The following is a 20,848-nucleotide window of genomic DNA, read 5'->3' as shown; positions in this document are numbered from 1 at the left end:
CAGACAGATTTATAATACATTCCAATTTACTAAGATTTGTGACATACTTATTATTCTCTTGTTTAAATTTATGCAACACTTTTTTTGAGTTCGTTCTAAAAAGAATATTATTTTTTATAATTAGAATTTTTTTTAATCTTTAATGAAATGATTTATAATCATATAAATATCTAACAAATAATTAGATCATAATTTTTTATACCAAACTGTGAATTGAGACGGAGAAAGTATACTATACTTCTATATTCGTATATACTCAGTGTTTTTTTGTTTATTTTTGGTTGTAACTGTCATTCTTTATGCTTAATGGTGTAGAATCCTAGATTGCCGAACGAACATAATGTAAAAATAATAATTGAGCATTATTTGAGTAGTATTTTTTTGTTTATTGTCCAGATTGGAGCCCAATTATTTCGGATTCGTGTTGCATAGGGCTCCATTCAAGGGAAATACTCCCTATAAAAAAAAATTCTTATTCAAAATTCAAATTTGAGACGTTTAATTAAAGAAAAAGCAACACTATTTGGTGCACCATATTCTTTGGTGGTAGTAGTTTGCTAGTATTAAGTGTAAATTATGTGATGTGAGAGGTGAGGAAAGAAAAGGAAACAAAGAAAAGTAAAGATAGTACACACACTATTTAACTTGTTTGGATGCTTGTTAGCTACTGTAATGTATCATGTTTTTTTAATTATTATTCCAGATTTATAATATCTTATGTTCCATTTTGTGTAACCAACAATTTAATGTAATTGTATCATTATTTTATTTTTATCTTATCTTTTTACTATAGTTTTTCTTCGTAATTTGCTTTTTTTTTCCCCCCAAATTTATTTATTAAATTATTGATGATATTCTGAAACGACGAAAAATGATATAATTCATAGATGGAATCACCTAAGGTGAAGAGTGATTCAATATACATTTTTGTCGGAAAATCACGTGATGAACATATGTAAATTATTAGCAATTATGAGTGTATATTTAATTTTGCACATCTTTAACATAATTGAATTTATTTTTATTACACTATTTATCAAATTCTTAATTCCACCATTAATATATATATTTTTTTATTTTATATTCGGTGTTCGGATCCAAAGTCTACATGGATCTCGATTAAATTTGCCTATTTTATGACCTATTTAAGAGTGATGATTCCAATATTTTTTTTTTTAAAACTTAAATCTGAAACCTTTGAATAAGCATAAAAAAGGTTAATCATAGCATCATGGTAAACTCAAATATGATACGATACATTATAAAACAATATATAACGATGATGATCCAAGAAAAGAGGAAGATTGAAATATAGGAAGGTAAATAGTACATATATATACTGTTTAGAGGGAAAAAAAGAAGAAAAAACCACCGCATCAGTACAGCTGAGCAAACACACACACTCATAATACAACACGCTTCCATTTTCAATTTCCATTCACATTCACATTCCTCTCTAATCTTATCATTCATCCCAACCTTTCGCTACCTTCTTCTTACCCCCCACCCCCACTACCCTAACCACCCACCTTTCTCTTTTCTTCCTTCTTCTTCACCGTCGGTGAATCGGCGGCGTTGCTGCTGTTTCTTGAATACCGGAAAGTTATTTCTTATCTTCATCTGTTAGTTGTTGTATACCCTTTTGGCTAGTGTTTCTTCTTGTTGAGCTAAATTCTCGGTCTAGAATCTAGATGCTTCTTGTTTCTTCATTTTCCCAGTAATTCATGAGTCAACGCTGAGATTTAGGAGGTGGGTATGTGGCTTCCTGTTAATTGGTATCATGGTTGTCTCTTTGTACTCTTTCTCGACTTTTGGGGTCGTACAGAAGCTGATTAGTGCTCATCTTTCTTCTTTTTCTCTTTTCACATCTGTATTCTCAATTATTGACTTCTGATCTGTAGCTAACACTTGTCCGATCGGAATCTTTTTTTCTTTCTTCTTCTTGCTGAGAGACGTCTCTGGATTTGGATCTTAATACGCATACACACAAAGTACTTAGATGGAAGCGAGTGTGGGAGAGCGTTTTTATCATATGGGAGGAACGGATCTGCGGGGATTAGGGAAGAGGAGCTTGGAGTGGGATCTGACGGATTGGAAATGGGATGGAGATCTTTTTATTGCGACCCTCTTCAGCAAAACCCATCTAATTACCAGAGTAGACAGTTTTTCCCCGTTGAAACAGGAAATCTGGCTTCATCCAACAGTTCATCTTCTTGTTCAGATGAAGTAAATCATGGGATGGAGCAACAGAGGAGGGAATTGGAGAAAAGGAGGAGGGTTATTGTGGTTGATGAAGATGATTCTGGGCCTCTTTCGTTGAAGCTTGGTGGCCAAGGTGAGCCAGCTGCCGACTCCGGCAGGGAACTGGGGAACTGGGATGGAGCCGCCGGAAAAAGGACTAAATTAGCTGCACCTGCTGCTACCAGAGCTGTATGCCAGGTTGATGATTGTGGAACGGATCTCAGTAAGGCTAAAGACTACCATAGGCGGCATAAGGTTTGTGAGATGCACTCCAAGGCTAGTAGAGCACTCGTTGGGAATGTTATGCAGCGTTTCTGCCAGCAGTGCAGCAGGTTTGTTCCCTCTTTCTTCTTACTTATTGCCCTATCGGCTTCTTCACGATGACTTTCTGCAGCTTTATTTATGTTTTAGCACGCTTCTCTGCTGTAAGATGGTCTATCAAAAGTTCTGTTTCTTTTTCCTTTTGGGGTTTGGGTGTGGGGGAGGCAGGTCTTGGGAAGGAAATTGTACAAAAAGAGCGGCCAGACTATAAATGATTAATATAACTGACTTAGAATAATTTGGGGTTGAGGTTCAGTTGATTGATTAATTGAGTGATGGTAATTCTTGTGAATCCTACCGAAAAAATCATATCTTTTTTGTGTTTGATTGCTTTTGCTTGGGTTGTATAAATTATTATGTGGTTATATTCCATAAAGTTTTGCTTTTATACTCAGGTTTCATGCTCTTCAAGAGTTTGATGAAGGAAAACGAAGTTGTCGTAGACGCCTAGCAGGACATAATAAAAGGAGGAGAAAGACACAATCAGAAACTGTAGCTAACAATAATTCATTGAACGATGGCCAGGCTAGTGGTTATTCCTTGATGAGCCTGCTAAAGATACTCTCCAACATGCACTGTGAGTAATTCCTAGATTTCCTTCTGATATGTTTTGACTTCGCAAATTATTTGACATGTTCCTCAATTATTCTTTTTGGTTCTGAATTGTTTTGCTGCTTGAGCTATATAATTCACTGCAAGGTTATGATTTCATCAATTGCAGCAAACGGAGCAAGCCACACTGAAGATCAGGACCTTTTATCTCATCTACTAAGAAGCCTTGCCAGCCAGGGTCCCACAAATGGGGATAAAAGCTTATCTGGACTTCTACAAGAATCTTCAAACTTGCTGAACAATAGGTCAATTCTTCGAAATCCAGAAATAGCTTCCTTGATCTCAAATGGTTCACAGGCACCTCCTAGACCCAAAGAGCGTCAGTTCACTAATTCGGCAGCTGAGATGCCCCAGAAAAGGCTAGAAGATGCGCGGACTGCTTCTTCTCAAAGTCCAGGCATTTTGTTTCCCATTCAAAGCAATTCTCAAGCTTACACACCAGGCAGGGAAAGTACCACTGGCAGGAGCAAGTTGATTGACTTTGATTTGAATGATGCGTATGTTGATTCAGATGATTGTGGAGACGATATAGATAGATCCCCTGTGCCTGAGTGCCCATCTTGGTTACAACAGGACTCTCACCAGTCAAGTCCACCTCAAACAAGTGGAAATTCAGATTCCGCCTCTGCCCAGTCACCTTCCAGTTCCAGTGGTGACAATCAGGTACTCCTAAAAGCACCTACTCAGATTTGTATGTTGTACTTGTGCTGCAAATTTCATTGTTTTGGTTTCCTCTTTTGTTCTTTAATCCCATCTTTACACTCTCGTCAAGATGGAATTAAAGAACCTTTTTCAGTCAGTTTCTGCTCTCTCTGATCCTTAAGAACATGCCAATTTCTGAGTGTTGCACAATGGTCTTGTTTGATGATTGCATTATTATGTTTAGATAAAGCCTGAATGTTATTAAAAATTATCACTTTGTTGCTTAAAGCGATGAGGCTTACCAACCTTTGGTTTAACACATCATAGCGAAAGCTAAGAGCTTTAGGGAGATGTACACTTGAAACAGTGATGTTCAAAGTGATCCAAACAAGAAGTGTGGACTGGTTCTTTAGATCTCAACTTTGAGGAGTTGGATCAGCATTATTGGAGTTGTTTGACTTCTCGCTGTTTGCATCTTTGCCCAAGGACCTCATTGTTTTTTGTGCTTTTCACTTTTAAAAACATCGAATCCACCAAGCTTATATTTGATTATGTTCACTGCTGAAGTTTATGCTTCCATTGTGTACAAGACAGAGTATCTTACAAAATGAAAGATAGACAGAAGTCGACAACAACCCAGTCTCGTAACTTGATATTTATTTATTTCCCAAAATTTTGTCTGAATCTTTTTTTCATTTGATGCAGAACCGCACAGATCGGATTGTTTTTAAACTATTTGGAAAAGGTCCTAGTGATTTTCCATTTGTCGTACGAGCTCAGGTACTTAATTGTCTTATGGCACATGGTTTTAATTTTGTCGTATGGCACATGGCTTTTATTTTGTTGTATGTTTCTGGATAGCTTAAACTCCGTGTTACTTAATTCTTTTTCAAAATTTTCTTTGAATTGTTTCGAAATTGCAGATTCTTGACTGGTTATCTCACAGTCCAACGGAGATTGAGAGCTACATTAGACCTGGTTGCGTTGTGTTGACAATATATCTGCGGCTTCCTGAGTCTGCATGGGAGGAGGTACTGTATATTAATTGAAAGCCGGTAAAGTGACGTAGTTGGGATGTCTATGGAAACCTGTTTGACATGTAAAATTATTTGTTTTGTACAGCTTTCTTATGATCTGAGCTCCAGTTTGAGTAGGCTTTTGGATGTCCCTGGTGGTGATAGCTTCTGGACAAAGGGATGGATTTACATTAGGGTGCAGAACCAAATTGCATTTGTGTGTGATGGTCTGTTCAAATTTATATCTTCTACCATTTTAAATTCCTTTCCAAACCCAATATATAAAGTCAGCTAGAATATATCTTTTCTGGCGAATTTTACATTGGCAACTGTCCTCCATTGAGATCTTACTCTCTTTTGTTTATGTGCTGCAGGGCAGGTTCTGTTGGATATGTCATTGCCTTGTGTTAGTAATGACGACAGTACACTATTAAGTGTCAGACCCATAGCCGTGCCGGTATCTGACAGAGTTCAATTTTTAGTCAAAGGCTATAATTTAACTAAGCCATCCACAAGGTATGCATCATTGTTACGTGTGTGATATTACAATGGCAAACTTCTTTTCTTCTCCCTTTAGAGGATTTTGGTGGCACATTTCCTTGCAAACTCTGTTAGTGAAGTCTATGTTTGTTTTCTTTATTTTTTGTTTCCAGATTACTTTGTGCTTTAGAAGGTAACTACCTGGATCCAGAAGCAGATAATGAGGTAGAAGAACATGTTGATGGTGGTGACAAGGATGATAAGCTCCAATCCCTTAATTTCACATGTTCTATTCCAGCAGTCGGTGGAAGAGGATTTATTGAGGTGAACCTTTTCCTCGGCTTGTCGTTTTCCTGTTTCAGCTTAATTTGTTAAATCTGATACGAAAAGGTAGAACATTTGTCTTTCTAATGACTTAAACATGCTACAAGAATGTCATTTTATGTGGCACCCTTTCCTTTTTAGTCCGTCCCAAAAAGAATGTCACCTTACTATAATTAGAAACAATTTAACTTAAAAATCCTCAATTGATTTTCAATGAAATGATTTACAACCACACAAATATCGTAAGATTGTTTTATACCATAAGTTTCTTAAGTCTTTCTTATTTTCTTAAACACCGTGCCAAGTCAAATGGTGCCATATGAAATAGGACTGAGGGAGTAAATTGGTTTTAAGCTACTTGTCATTTTAGAAAATCTAGTAAGAAGTAATTTTTTTCTACTTCTATCACTGCTCAATTGAAGTGGAGAGATTAAAATGGTGAAAGGAAGAGGAGTATGAAATTGAGATCAAAGAATAATTAAGGGTTCTCTAGTCAAGCCATCCTTTTAGTTGATGTTTTCTTAAGGGGTGTGCAAAAGGGGAACATAGCAAGTAAAATGGACTGGAAAGCGCATTAATGTGTTGGTGTATATTATGATGTTTCACTCTGATTCACATTTAATATGCCTCCGAAATAGATATAACTATTTCGCCATTCGTAGTGCATAATACTTGCTAGTTTTTCACTACTTCATTGCCCTTTTCCGTTATCGACAATCTCGTTCTTATGATACTTTCAACAATTTGCCTCTGAATAGCATTAGTTCATTGATTTGTGCACATCTGAATAGTAAGGTTTTCAAGTTGTGTTAACCAGAATCGTCACCTAGGTGCATTAATTACTTGATCAAGCTCTTTTAGAATGTGCAAATCTGTTCTTCCTGCAAGTTATTTCCTTCATCTGGTGATTCTTCTTTAAGTGCATAAGACACCTACCTATAGGCTCAGACAAGCTACTATTTCCCAAGTTGGGTACACACGATATGTACATATAATGATATATGTGCATCTAATTTACTCGTAAACATTCATCATTAATGGAACATATATCTACCTTGAGAAATGAATTTATTGTTTGTGAGGGAAATATATATTCTTTTTCATACTTTAGAGCGGATGACTAGGATGAATATCCAGTTTCTAGGGCTAGGTTCTTTCGACAATTATGGATGTGGCATGGAAGGTAGCAGGTTGGGAATTTACCCCAAGGGTCCTGACAAGTTTTCAACTGCTGTCAACCATAAAGCGATACTGAAATTCTAATCTTCTTCTCCAAGGTTGCCCAATTTGCTTCACTCGTTCCTTCTCGGAGAAATCTCTTTTACTTTACCATATGGCTGGGTTATTACATTATGTTTGTGCTTCTCCAAATGTTGCTTTGTACTTGCTCAGAAATAAGCTGTGGGTTAACATGGAGACTTCTCTCTATGTTATCAAACTCTAAATTATGAAGGCTCATTCAAATATGTCTCCACATGAGTACTCATAGCTACTTCCATAAGACATTCACTTCATCACGATTATGCATAGGTTGCTTGCAGTATTGTAGCTTCCTGAATTTTGGAAACACTCAAATTTATTTTCTCTTGTCAATTATGTTATTCAAGTCTCATAATGTACTGAGTTTATGAAGTAGACCTAGGTCCAACTTTTGGTGCCTGGTGCATTAGTTTTTACCTGTTAAAATGTTCCCTTTTTCAACAATATATATTTAAGTAGCTCTAGAGCTAATGGATTGCCTTTTGTTCTACATTACTGTTCTGTTATGTTATAAAAGATATCTGGTGCCTATGTTCAATTTCCAAAAAGATATCTGGTGCCTATGTTCAATTTCCAAAAAGATATCTGGTACCTATATTATATGATGTAGCATGTTACAGTCAAAAGTGTTAGGAGGGAATGCATTTTTCGCAAAATCTCCCAAACAAGTGGCGTACACTCTAAGTGATGCTGAGATTCTTTTGTTTATCTAGGTTGAAGATCATGGAGTCAGCAATAGCTTCTTCCCATTTATAATTGCAGAGGAGGATGTTTGCTCTGAAATCCGTATGCTTGAGAGTGATCTGGAGTTGACTTCATCAGATTATGTCAAGGGGCATACAAATAATATTGAAGCAAGGAATCAGGCCATGGATTTTATTCATGAACTTGGTTGGCTGCTTCATAGAAATAATTTGAGGGCTAGATTAGAGCATTTTGGTCCTAATGCCATTCTCCATCCTTTGAAGCGGTTCAAGTGGCTTGTGGAGTTCTCCGTAGACCATGAGTGGTGTGCAGTAGTTAAGAAACTATTGAACATTCTCCTTGATGGAACTGTGGGTGGAGACGATACTTCCTTGAAATATGCTCTCACTGAGATGGGTCTTCTGCATAAAGCTGTGCGTAGGAATTCTAGGCCTTTGGTAGAATTGCTTTTAACATATACCCCCACAAATGTAGCAGATGAACTATGTTCTGAATACCAATCTCTGGTTGGGGTCGGTGGGGAATTCTTGTTTAGACCCGACTGTGTAGGGCCTGGGGGTTTGACACCTCTTCATGTTGCAGCTGGCATAGATGGATATGAAGATGTGCTAGATGCATTGACAGATGATCCTGGAAAGGTATTTAATTCCTTCTGTTGGAAGCATTTATTACTTTTTTTTTATGATGCTATGATCTGTTTAGCTATCGGTATTCTCTAAACATGCTAAAATTTTCCCATGCAGGTGGCAATTGAAGCGTGGAAGAACACTCGTGATAGCACAGGTTTCACACCAGAAGATTATGCCCGCTTGCGAGGCCATTATTCTTACATTCACCTGGTACAGAGGAAAATTAGCAAGAAAGCAAACAGCGGACATATAGTGGTTGATATTCCTCGTGTTCCATCTGTTGTTGAGAACAGTAACCAGAAAGATGAAGTGTGTGTAACCACCAGCTTAGAGATATCAATGACTGAGAGAAAAGCCTTTCCTCGGCCATGCGGACTGTGTGATAGGAAGCTGGCTTATGGAAGTCGGAGTCGATCTCTACTGTACAGGCCTGCAATGTTCTCAATGGTGGCTATGGCTGCTGTATGTGTTTGTGTTGCTCTCCTCTTCAGGGGCTCACCGGAAGTTCTGTACATTTTCCGTCCATTTAGGTGGGAAATGGTGGACTTTGGAACAAGCTAATTTCACCAGTCCACAATAAATGTGATAAAAAAGTATATTAGTTTACTTGTACCAGTATTTTCGTCTATATAAAAGAAGACTATAGGGCCTGAGATATGCTGTAGGAATAGCCCTTCAGACAGTTAAGTTGTTATACCAACTTTTTAACATATTTATCTTGTTTGATAAAAGTGTATCCTTTCATTGGGACCTAGTAACTAGGTCTAACTTTCCCTCTTTTATTTAATATTTATTTGCATTTTGGTGATATTGAATTCTGTAAATAAGTTTGTTTTATTTGTAAAACTACAATAAGAGAACTTTTTCCTCCATCAAAGTAAGTTTTTTTTTTTTTTTTAACATAACAATAAGACAATCCTTGCCTGCCGGTCGTGAACTCTTTTCCTCAGAAGAAGCAATGACGGTATCAAGGGAACATGCAAAAGCTAACACTGAGTGGATGGATGATCACGGTATCCGCCGAGATAACTTTCTCTTCCCTTATTAATTTTTTTTTTGGGTAGAATGGCCTGAGAAACTCTCCTACTTGTCTTGATTTGACATTTCGATTACTATACTCGAAGTTTTATTTATACTCTTAAACCTGTTTAAAACTAATATTTTGAAAACCTTTGAGTGTTGTATAAGCTTATGTGATATTTATTCTGCTAAGTTGGATAAAGTGTGTGGTTACATGCCTTTATAAGCAAGTCAACATAATAATTAGAAATTTTATAAATATTAAAATCATAGGGGGAAATGACAATAAAAAATGAGAGAGAGTATCATTATTCATAGTGGAAATAGGCATGAAAATTGTTTAGGTTATTATTTCAGAGATCCTCTTTCGCTTTCGATTAAACTTTTTTCTTTTAATTTAGGAAGGTAAATTAAAATATAAAAAAGAAATTTTAGTAGATAAAATATAAAAATGACGGTGTGTTAAATTATGTGGACCAAAAGTGTCATTCATGTCAAGCAACTGAGGAATATATACGAGGGGTTTAAAATATATATCTTTTGATCGAGTTCAAGTATTTAGATGAAACTTCGAAGAATATACGAGCTTGGATGTCTTTTTTGGTTTCTCAGTGGGTGTCTGATACCCACATTAGAGTCCGACTAAATTTGAATTCGCGCTAGGAAGTTTTAACGCCCATTTCCACATTTACAGGCTCTTTTTAAGAAATCACGCAAATTTTTCAATTTTTCGTGTGTATGGCCCAGGAGCGCCCAATTTTTTTTGCCTCAAAAACCTTTAATGAGGACCTCCATAATGAGTTGGGGAACCATCACGTTTACTCACACCATTTTTTTAACACTCATTTCTGCATTTACAGGCCCTTTTTTAGGAATCGGCCAAATTCCTCAATTTTTTGTGTGAATTAGCCCATGGATCTAGCGCACCAGAGCACCCAAAACTTTTTCTCAAAAAACTTTATGAGGACATCTGTAATGAGTTGGGGAACCATCACATATGCTCACACCATTTTTTAACGCCCATTTCCACATTTACAGGCCCTTTTAAGGAATCGCGAAAAATTTCTCAATTTTTCGTGTATATTATAGCCCATGGATCTGGCGCCCCGGAGCACCCAATTTCCCCCCCCCCCCCCCCTCCAAAAAAAAAACTTTATGAGGACTTCCGTAATGAGTTGGAGAACCATCACATATACTCACACCATTTTTTAACGTTCATTTCCGCATTCACAGGCCCCTTTTTAGAAATCGCATAAATTTCCTTAGTTTTTCGTGTGTGTATTACTCCCTGGAGCACCCAATTTTTTTCTCAAAAAACTTTATAAGGACCTCTGTAATGAGTTGGGGAACCATCACGTATACTCACACCATTTTAATGTCCATTTCCGCATTTACAGGCCCTTTTTAGGAATCGCACAAATTCCTTAATTTTTCTTGTGTATTAACCCATTGATCTGGCGCCCCAGAACACCCAAAAAAATTTTCTCTAAAAAGTTTATGAGGACATCTGTAAGGAGTTGGGGAACCATCACATATACTGACACCATTTTTTAACGCCCATTTCTGTATTTACAGACCCTTTTTTAGGAATCACGCAAATTACTCAATTTTTCGTGTGTTAATGCTTATGCATCTAGCGCCCCAAAGCAAGCAATTTTATTTCTCAAAAACTTTATGAGGACCTCCGTAATGAGTTGAGAAACCATTACATATACTCACACCACTTTTTAACTCCCATTTCCGCGTTTACAAGTTTTTTTTAAGAATCCCGCAAATTTCTCAATTTTTCGTGTGTATTAGGTCATGGATTTGGCGACCTGGAGCACTCAATTTTTTTCTCTTAAAAAACTTTAGGAGGACCACCGTAATAAGTTGGGAACCATCACTTATACTCACATCATTTTTTTAATGTTCATTTTCGCATATAAGGGCCCTTTTTCAGGAATCACACAAATTCCTCAATTTTTCGTGCGTATTAGCTCATGGATCTGGAGCCCCGGAGCACCCAAAACTTTTTCCCAAAAAACATCATGAGGACCTCCGTAATGAGTTGGGGAACCATCACATATACTCACACCATTTCTTTAACGCTAATTTCCGCATTTACATACCCTTTTTTAGAAATTGCACAAATTCCTCAATTTTTCGTGTGTATTAGCTCATGGATGTGGCGCCCCGGAGCACCCAAATTTTTTTTCTCAAAAAACTTTATGACAACCTCTGTAATGAGTTAGGGAACCACCACGTATGACCACACCATTTTTTAACGCCATATTTACAGACCATTTTTTAAGAATCGCTCAAATTCCTCAATTTTTCATGTGTATTAGCCCATGGATCTGGCACCCCAGAACACCCAATTATTTTTCTCAAAAAATTTTATGATAACCTCCGCAATCAGTTGGGGAACCATTACGTATACTCGCACCATTTTTTAACATTCATTTCCGCATTTGCATTCCATTTTTTAGGAATCGAGCAAATTTATCAATTTTTCGTGTATTTTAGTCCATGGATCTGGCGCCCCAGAGCATCCAAAAGTTTTTTCTCAAAAGATTTTGTGAGGATATTTGTAATGAGTTGGGGAACCATCATGTATAATCACACTATTTTTTTATGGCTCATTTCTCATTTACAAGCCCTTTTTTAGTTATGCGCAAATACCTCAATTTTTCGTGTGTATTAGCCCAATGATATGGCTCCCAGAGCACCCAAATATTTTTTCTCAAACACTTTATGAGGACCTCCGTAATGAGTTAGGGAACTATCACTTTTAGTCACACCATTTGTTTTACGCTCATTTTCTTATTTACATGCTCTTTTTTAGGAATCACGCTATTTTTTTTATTTTTCGTGTGTATTAGTCCATGGATCTGGCGCACCAAAGCATCAATTTGTTTTTCTCAAAAAAATTTTTTAGGACATCCGTAATGAGTTGGGGAACATCACGAATACTCACACCATTTTTAACGCCCATTTTCGCATTTACAGACACTCTTTTAAAAATCACGCAAATTTCTCAATTTTTCGTGTGCCCATGGATCTGGCGCCTCGGAGCACCCAATTTTTTTTCCTCAAAAATCCTATGAAGACCTCCGCAATAAGTTGGGGAACCATCACGTATTCTTACACCATTTTATTAACGCTCATTTCAGCATTTAAATGCGTATTTTTAGGAATCGCGCAAATTTCTCAATTTTTCGTGTGTATTTGCCCATAGATCTGGCGACCGGGAGCATCCAAATTTTTTTTCTCAAAAAACTTTATGAGGACCTCCGTGATGAGTTGGAGAAACATCATGTATAATCACACCATTTTTTTAACGCCCATTTCCGCATTTATAGGCCCTTTTTAGAAATTGAGCAAATTATTCAATTTTTCATGTGTATTAGCCCATGGATCTGGCGCCCTGGAACACCCAAATTATTTTCTCAAAAAACTTTTTGAGAACCTACGTAATGAGTTGGGGAAATATCACGTATACTCACACCATTTTTAACGCTCATCTCCACAATTACAGGCCCTATTTTAGAAATTGCGAAAATTACTTAATGTTTCGTGTGTATTAGCATGGATCTGGCGCCCTGGAACACCCAATTTTTTTTCTCAAAAAGATTTATGATGACCTCCATAATGAGTTGGGGAACCATCACATATACTCACACTATTTTTTTAACGCCCATTTTCGCATTTGCATGTCCTTTTATAGGAATCACGCAAATTCCTCAATTTTGTGTTACCTATGGATTTGGCGCCCAGGAGCACCTAATTTTTTTTTCAAAAAACTTTATGAGGACCTCCGTAATAAGTTGGGGGAATCATCATATATATTTACACCATTTTTTTAACGCTCATTTCTGCACATACATGCCTTTTTTAGAAATCACGCAAATTCCTCATTTTTTCGTGTGTATTATCCCATGGATCTTTCGCCCATCACCCAAATTTTTTTCTCAAAAAATATTATGAGGACATCTATAATGAGTGGAGGAACCATCACATATACTCACACCATTATTTTAACGCCTATATTTGCATTTAGAAGTCCTTTCTTAGGAATCGCGCAAATTCCTCATTTATTTGTGTGTATTAGCTCATGGATCTGGCGCTCCGAAGCACCAAAATTTTTCTCTCAAAAAACTTTATGAGGACCTCCGTAATGAGTTGTGAACCATCACGTATACTCACATCATTTTTAACGCTCATTTCCGAATTTGCAGGCCCTTTTTAGGTATCGCGCAAATTGCTCAATTTTTCATACGTATTAGACCATGGATCTGGCACCCCGGAGCACCCAAATTTTTTTCTCAAAAAAAATTTTGAGGACATATTTAATGAATTCAGGAACCATCACGTATACTCTCATTAATGGCCCTTTTTTAGGAATCACGCAAATTCATCAATTTTCCGTTTGTAGCCATCTAGCACCTCAGAGCACCCAAAATTTATTTTAAAAAAACTTTATAAGGACCTCCGTAATGAGTTGGAGAACCACCACGTATATTCATACATTTTTTTTAACACTCATTTCTGCATTTACAGACCATATTTTAGGAATCGCGCAAATTTCTCAATTTTTCATGTGTATTAGCCCATTGATCTAGTGTCTGGAGCAGCCAAATTGTTTTTCTCAAAAAACTTATGAGGACCACCTTATTGAGTTGGATAACCATCACGTATAATCACACCATTTTTTTTCGAGCCAATTTCCGCATCTACAGGCCCTTTTTTAGGAATCGCTCAAATTTTTCAATTTTTCGTGTGTATTAGCCCATGGATCAAGTCCCCGGAACACCCATTTTTTTTCTCAAACTTTATAAGGACCTTCGTATTGACCTGGGGAACCATTACTTATAGTCACACCATTTGGTTCGCGCCCATTTCCGCATCTACATGCAGTTTATTAGGAATTGCGCAAATTTCTCAATTTTTCGGCGCCTAGAGTACCAAAATTTTTTTTCTTAAAAAACTTTATGAGGACCTCCATATTGAGCTAGGGAACCATCACATATACTCACACCATCTTGTTCATGCCCATTTCCGCATTTACGGGTCCTTTTTTAGGAATCACATAAATTTCTCAATTTTTCGTGTGTATTATCCCATGGATCTGCCGCCTCGGAGCATCAAAATATTTTTTCTCAAAAAACTTTATGAGGACCTCTGTATTGAGATGGGGAATCATCACGTATACTTACACCATTTTTTTCGCGCCCATTTCAGCATCAACGGGATCTTCTTTTGGAACCGCGCATTTTCTCAATTTTTCGTGTGTATTAGCCCATGGATCAGGCCCCCAAAGCACCCAAATTATTTTTCTCAAAAAAATTTATGAGGACCTCTGTATTGAGCTGGAGAACCATTATGTATACTCACACCATTTGTTTCGTGCTCATTTCCGCATCTACATGCCTTTTTTTAAAAATCGCGCAAATTCCTCAAGTTTTCGTGTGTATTAGCCCATGGATCTGGCGCCCAGAGCACCCAAATTTTTTTTCTCAAAAAACTTTATAAGGACCTCCATATTGAACTGGGAACTATCACGTATACTGACACCATTTGTTTTGCTCCATTTCCGCATCTACAGACCCTTTTTACGAATTGTGCAAATCCCTCAATTTTTCATGTATAATTAGCCTATGGATCTGGCGTTAGGAGCACCAATTTTTTTTTTTGTCAAAAAACTTTATGAGGACCTCCGTATTAAGCTAGGGAACCATCACATATACTCATACCATTTTTTTCGCGCCAATATCCGCATCTACAGGCCCTTTTAGTAATCACGCAAATTCATCAGTTATTCGTGTGTTAATATCTCACGGATCTAGCGCTCGGAGAATATTTTTTTCTCAAACAATTTTATGAGGACCTCTATATTGAGCGGGGGAACAATCACGTATACTAACACCAGTTTTTTCGTGCCCATTTTCACAATTACAGGCCCTTTATTAGGATTCACCTAAATTTCTCAACTTTTCGTGTGTTAATATTAGCCCATGGATATGGCGGCCAAAGGACCCAAAATATTTTTCTCAAAAAACATTATGAGGACCTCCGTATTGAGCTAGGGAGCCATCATGTTTACTCAGACCATTTTTTTTGCGACCATTTCGCATCTACAACCCTTTTTAGGAATCGCGCAAAATCCTCAATTTTTCGTGTGTATTAGCCCATGGATCTGGCGTCTAGAGCACCCAAAATATTTTTGTAAAAAACTTATTAAGGAACTCCGTAATGAGCTGGGGAGCCATCATGTATACTCATGCCATTTTTTTCGCGCATATTTCCGCATATACATGCCCTTTTGTAGAAATCGCGCAAATTCCTCAATTTTTCGTGTGTATCAAGGCATCCAGCCGATCCTTACCCTTCCAAGTGATAAAAAGTACACCACACTTTTTGATCAGCCTTGCTCACGAATTCACATTCGACGAATCCTATATTTATTGGGGAAGGTTTTGATTCTTTGCTCAGCTTGGATCGCGATTGAAAACTCTCTGAAAGGGGGAAGTCACAAACGAATCCTCTGACGGCTGATGAAGAGTTTTCTGAGCCAGGATCACATCCTTTGAAGATGCAAATAGAATTATAGAAAGAAGGGTTCTATTCGATGAAGAGTTCCCTAGCTGGAGGGTTTTGCACCGAGAATGAATGAATGAAATAGTGGAGTCTTAATAAGAGTAAGGATCGAAGACCCGATTCCTATAACAAACGATTCTATAAAAAGAGGTTGCAAATCGCATTTTGGGAATACCCATGGATCTGGCACCCGGAGCACCCAAATTTTTTTTCTAAATAAACTAATTGAGGACCTCTGTCTTGAGTTGGGAAACCATCACGTATACTCATACCATTTTTTTTCGTGACCATTTCCGCATCGACTGGCCCTATTGTAGGAATCGCGCAAATTTTTCAAATTTTCGTGTGTATTAGCCAATGAAACTATCGCCCGGAGAACCCAAAACTTTTTTCTCAAAAAACTTTATAAGGACCTCCGTATTGAGCTGGGGAACCATCACATATACTCACACCATTTTTTTGCGCCCATATCCTCATCTACGGGCCCTCTTTTAGTAATCGCGCAAATTCCTCAATTTTTCGTGTGTAATAAGCCTATGGATTTGGCGCCCGAAGCATCCAATTTTTTTTGTCAAAAAAACTCTATGAGGACCTCCGTATTGAGCTGTCGAACCATCTTGTATACTCACTTTTTATGTGACCATTTCTATATCTATAGGCACTTTTTTAGGAATCATGCAAATTCCTCAATATTTCGTGTGTATTAGCCCATTAATTTGGCGTTCGGAGCACCCAATTTTTTTTCTCAAAATTTTTTATGAGGACTTCCGTATTGAGATGGGGGAACCATCACGTATACTCACACCATTTTTTTCGCGCCCATTTCTCATATACACTCCCCTTTTAGGAATCACGCAAATTCCTCAATTTTTCGTGTGTATTAGCACAAGGATCATGCGCCGGAGCACCCAAATTTATTTTCTCAAAAATTTTTATAAGGACCTCCGTATTGAGCTTAGGAATCATCACGGATACTCACAACATTTGTTTCGCACCCATTTTCACATCTACATGCCTTTCTTAGGAATTGTGCAAATTCCTAAACTTTTCGTGTGTATTAGCCCATTTGGCGCCCGAAGCACCCAAAAATTTATTCTTTAAAAACTTTATGAGGACCTCAGTATTAAGGTGGAGAACCATCTCGTATACTCCCACCATTTTTTTCGCGTCAATTTCCTCATCTACGGGCCCTCTATTAGGAGCCACGCAAATTTCTCAATTTTTCGTCTGTATTAGTCCATGGATCTAGAGCCCGAAGCACCAATTTTTTTTCTCAAAAAACTTTATGAGAACCTCCGTATTGAGCAGGTGAATCATCACGTATACTCACACCATTTGTTTTGGGCCCATTTTCGTATATACAGGCCCTTTTTTAGAAATCACACAAATTCTTCAATTTTTTGTGTGTATTAAACCATTGATCTGGCGCATAAGGCACCAATTTTTTTTTCTCAAAAAACTTTATAAGGACGTCCGTATTGAGCTAGAGAACCATCACGTGTATCCACATCATTTTTTTCGCACACATTTCCGCGTATACATTCCTTTTTTTAGGAATCGCGCAAGTTCCTTAATTTTCGTGTGTATTGGCCCATTGAACTGGCTCCCAAAGCACCATAACTTTTTTTTTCAAAAACTTTATGAGGACCTCCGTATTGACATTGGGAACCATCACGTATACTCACACTATTTTTTCGTGCCCATTTCCGCATCTTCATCCCCTTTTTTAGGAATCACTCAAATTCTTTAATTTTCTGTGTGTATAAGCCCATGGATCTGACGCCTGAAGCATCTAATTTTTTTTATCAAAAAACTTTATGAAGATCTCCGTTTTGAGATGAGGAACCATCACGTATACTCACACGATTTTTTTCGTGCCTATTTCCGCATCTATAGGCCTTTTTTAGGAATCACACAAATTCTTCAATTTTTCATATGTATTAGCCCATGGATCTGGCGCCTAGAGAACCCATGTTTTTTTCTCAAAAAAATTTATGAGAACCTCCGTATTGAGCTAGGGAACCATCACGTATACTCATACTATTTTTTTGGTACCTATTTCTGTATCTACAGGCCTTTTTTAGGAATCGTGTAAATTTCTTAATTTTTCGTGTATATTAGCCCATGGATCTGGTGCCTGGAGCACCCAATTTTTTTTTCTGAAAAATCTTTATGAGGACTTCCGTATTGAGTTGGGGAACCATCATGTGTACTTACACAATTTTATTCACGACCATTTTCGCATCTTTATTCCCTTTTTAGATATCTTGCAAATTCCTCAAATTTTCGTGTGTTAATGCCCATGGCTCTGGCACCCGAAGCACCCTATTTTTTTTCTCAAAAAAATTATGAGGACTTCTGTATTGAGCTGGTGAACCATCATGTATATTCACATCATTTTTTTCGCGCCTATTTCTGCATATACATGCCCTATTAAGGAATCACACAAATTCATCTATTTTTCGTGTGTAATGCCCATGGATCTGGCGCTCGGAGCACCCAAATTTTTGCTCAAAAAAATTATTGAGGACCTTTGTATTGAGCTTGGGAACCATCACGTATACTCACACCATTTTTTTTGCACCAATTTACGCATCTACGGACCCTTTTTAAGAATCACGCAAATTTCTCAATTTTTCGTGTGTTAATAGTCTATGAATCTGGCACCCGGAGCACCCAAATTTGTTTCCTCAAAAAACTTATTTAGGACCTCCGTATTGAGCTAGGGAAGCATCATGTATACGCACACCATTTCTTTCGCGCTCATTTTCGCATCTACGGGCCCTTTTGTAGGACTCACGTAAATTTCTCAATTTTTCGTGTGTATGCCCATAGATCTTGCGCCCGGAGTGACCAAAATATTTTCTCAAAAAACTTTATAAGGACCTCCGTATTAAGCTAGGGAACCATCACGTATACTTACACAATTTTTTCGTGCCTATTTCTGCATCTACAAGTCCTTTTGTAGAAATCACCCAAATTTCTCAATTTTTCGTGTGTATTATTAGCCCATGCATCTGGCGCCTTGCGCACCCAAATTTTTTTCTCAAAAAACTTTATGAGGACCACCGTATTGAGCTGGGGAATCATCACGTATAGTCACACCATTTTTTTGCTCTAACTTTCGTATATATGGGCCCTTTTTAGGAAATGCGCAAATTCCTTAATTTTTCATGTGTATGCTAACATGGATCTGGCGCCCGGAGTACCCAAATTTTTTATCTGAAAAAACTTTACGAAGACCTCCGTATTGAGCTAAGAAGCCATCACGTATACTCACACCATTTTTTGGCGCCTATTTCAGCATCTACATGCCCTTTTTACGAATCACGCAGATTCCTCATTTTTTCGTGTGTATTAGCCCATAGATCATCTCCCTAGGCACCCAAAATTCTTTTCTTAAAAAACTTTACGAGGACCTCCATATTGAGCTGGGGAACCATCATACACACCATTTTTTAGCGCCCATTTTCGTATCTAAATGCCATTTTTTAGGAATCACGCAAATTCCTCAATTTTTCGTGTGTATTAGCCTATGGATCTGGCGCCTAGAGCACCCTATTTTGTTTTCTCAAAAAACTTTATGATAACCTCCGTATTGAGTTGGGGAACCATCATATATAATCACACCATTTTTTTCGCGTTCATTTCCGCATCTGCGGGATCTTTTTCACGAATCGCGCAAATTCCTCAATTTTTTTATGGGTATTAGCCATGGATTTGGCGCCCGGAGCAACCAATTTTTTTTTCTCAGAAAACTTTATGAGGACCTCCGTATTGAGTTGGGGAACCATCACATATACTCACCGCATTTTTTTTCGCGCCCATTTCTACATCTACTGTCCATTTTTTAGGAATCACGTAAATTTCTCAATTTTTTGTATGTATTAGCCCATGGATCTGGCTCCCAGAGCACCCAAATTTTTTTTCCTCAAAAAACTTAATGGAGACCTCAGTTTTGAGCTGCGGAACCATCACATATACTCACACTATTTTTTTCGCACCCATTTTCGCATCTACGGGCCATTTTTTTAGAAATTGCGCAAATTTATCAATTTGTCTTATGTATTATCCCATGAATCTTGCCCCTGAAGCACCTAAAAATTTTTTCTCAAAAAACTTTATGAGGAACTTGGCATGACTCGATGATCCACTAATCTTGATCAATACCCAAAACTCTTACAAACTCATTTTTTGGTTCAATATAAACGTGATATTGACCAATCATATAAATTGTTCTATGGAAATGTAAAATGAAATGGAAAAATAATATAAAAATAAAATGTCAGTAGTGGGATTTGGATCCACGCCCTCTTATGAATACCAGAACTTGAGTCTGGTGCCTTAAACCACTCGGCCATCATGACTTGGGTGTGTTTGGTATGAAGGAAAATGTTTTCCATGAAACATGTTTTCGTAGAAAATGTTTTGGAAATGTTTGGTTGGAGAGTAGAAAATACTTTCTGAAAAATATTTTTTAATGTTTAGATGGTGAATGAAAAATAGTTTTTAATTTTTTTTTTGTTTTCCTTGAGACTAAAAAAATACTCTTTAGGAAAATAACTTTTGATCCGAAAATCAACCCCGATAATTGATCTAGAACATGACCCCGACACCAACTAGGACTGACCCCGAAGACCTTTTCAAAATCCAACCCTTAGATTTGACCAGTACCTGATCCAGGAAAAAAATAATTCAAAAATAATTTTTTTTAAAGAAAAGCAGTTTAGGGGTCGCCGGGGGTGGGGGGTTGGCGGCTAGGGGTGGGGTAGGGGTGGAGGTGGCATAAAAAATGAAATTTTTAAAAATTTGAAATACTTTTCAAAAGCAATTATTTTAAAAAAAATTTGACGGGGGTGGGCGTGGGGGGGGGGGGTGTCGTAAAAAATGATTCTTTTTAAATTTAAAATATTTCTCAAAAAGAATTTTTCTTAAATTTATTTTTGACGGGAATGATGTAGGCGGGGCGTAGAGTGGGGGGGGGGGGGGCTATGCAGTGGTGTAAAAATGAAAAAAAAA

At 37.4% G+C, this 20,848-nt stretch overlaps 1 protein-coding gene across 1 annotated transcript; it reads left to right on the top strand.

Annotated features, from left to right (window-relative positions):
- The first annotated feature begins 1,516 nt into the window (after positions 1-1,516).
- On the top strand, positions 1,517-8,936 carry LOC125810526 (squamosa promoter-binding-like protein 1). The gene is made up of 10 exons (XM_049489998.1): positions 1,517-2,573; positions 2,958-3,139; positions 3,284-3,837; positions 4,522-4,596; positions 4,740-4,847; positions 4,939-5,059; positions 5,207-5,348; positions 5,486-5,636; positions 7,610-8,239; positions 8,345-8,936. Exons 1-10 carry the CDS (start codon positions 2,098-2,100, stop codon positions 8,789-8,791), a joined length of 2,886 nt encoding a protein of 961 aa, XP_049345955.1. The 5' UTR covers positions 1,517-2,097; the 3' UTR covers positions 8,792-8,936.
- The last annotated feature ends 11,912 nt before the right edge of the window (positions 8,937-20,848 follow it).

Source organism: Solanum verrucosum, unplaced genomic scaffold (assembly GCF_900185275.1).
Source record: "Solanum verrucosum unplaced genomic scaffold, falcon-dt-bn FXZP01000118.1, whole genome shotgun sequence".
Lineage (NCBI taxonomy): Eukaryota > Viridiplantae > Streptophyta > Magnoliopsida > Solanales > Solanaceae > Solanum > Solanum verrucosum.
The sequence above is the reverse complement of the archived record's forward strand: the minus strand, read 5'-3'. Positions and strand labels throughout refer to the sequence as shown.

Bases quoted from the DNA above. Each gene is read 5' to 3' on its own strand.
- LOC125810526 (XM_049489998.1), top strand. From the start codon at position 2,098: ATGGGATGGAGATCTTTTTATTGCGACCCTCTTCAGCAAAACCCATCT. The intron at 5,349-5,485 runs GTATGCATCATT...TTTTGTTTCCAG, and splicing joins TTAACTAAGCCATCCACAAG to ATTACTTTGTGCTTTAGAAG. The intron at 5,637-7,609 runs GTGAACCTTTTC...TTGTTTATCTAG, and splicing joins GTGGAAGAGGATTTATTGAG to GTTGAAGATCATGGAGTCAG.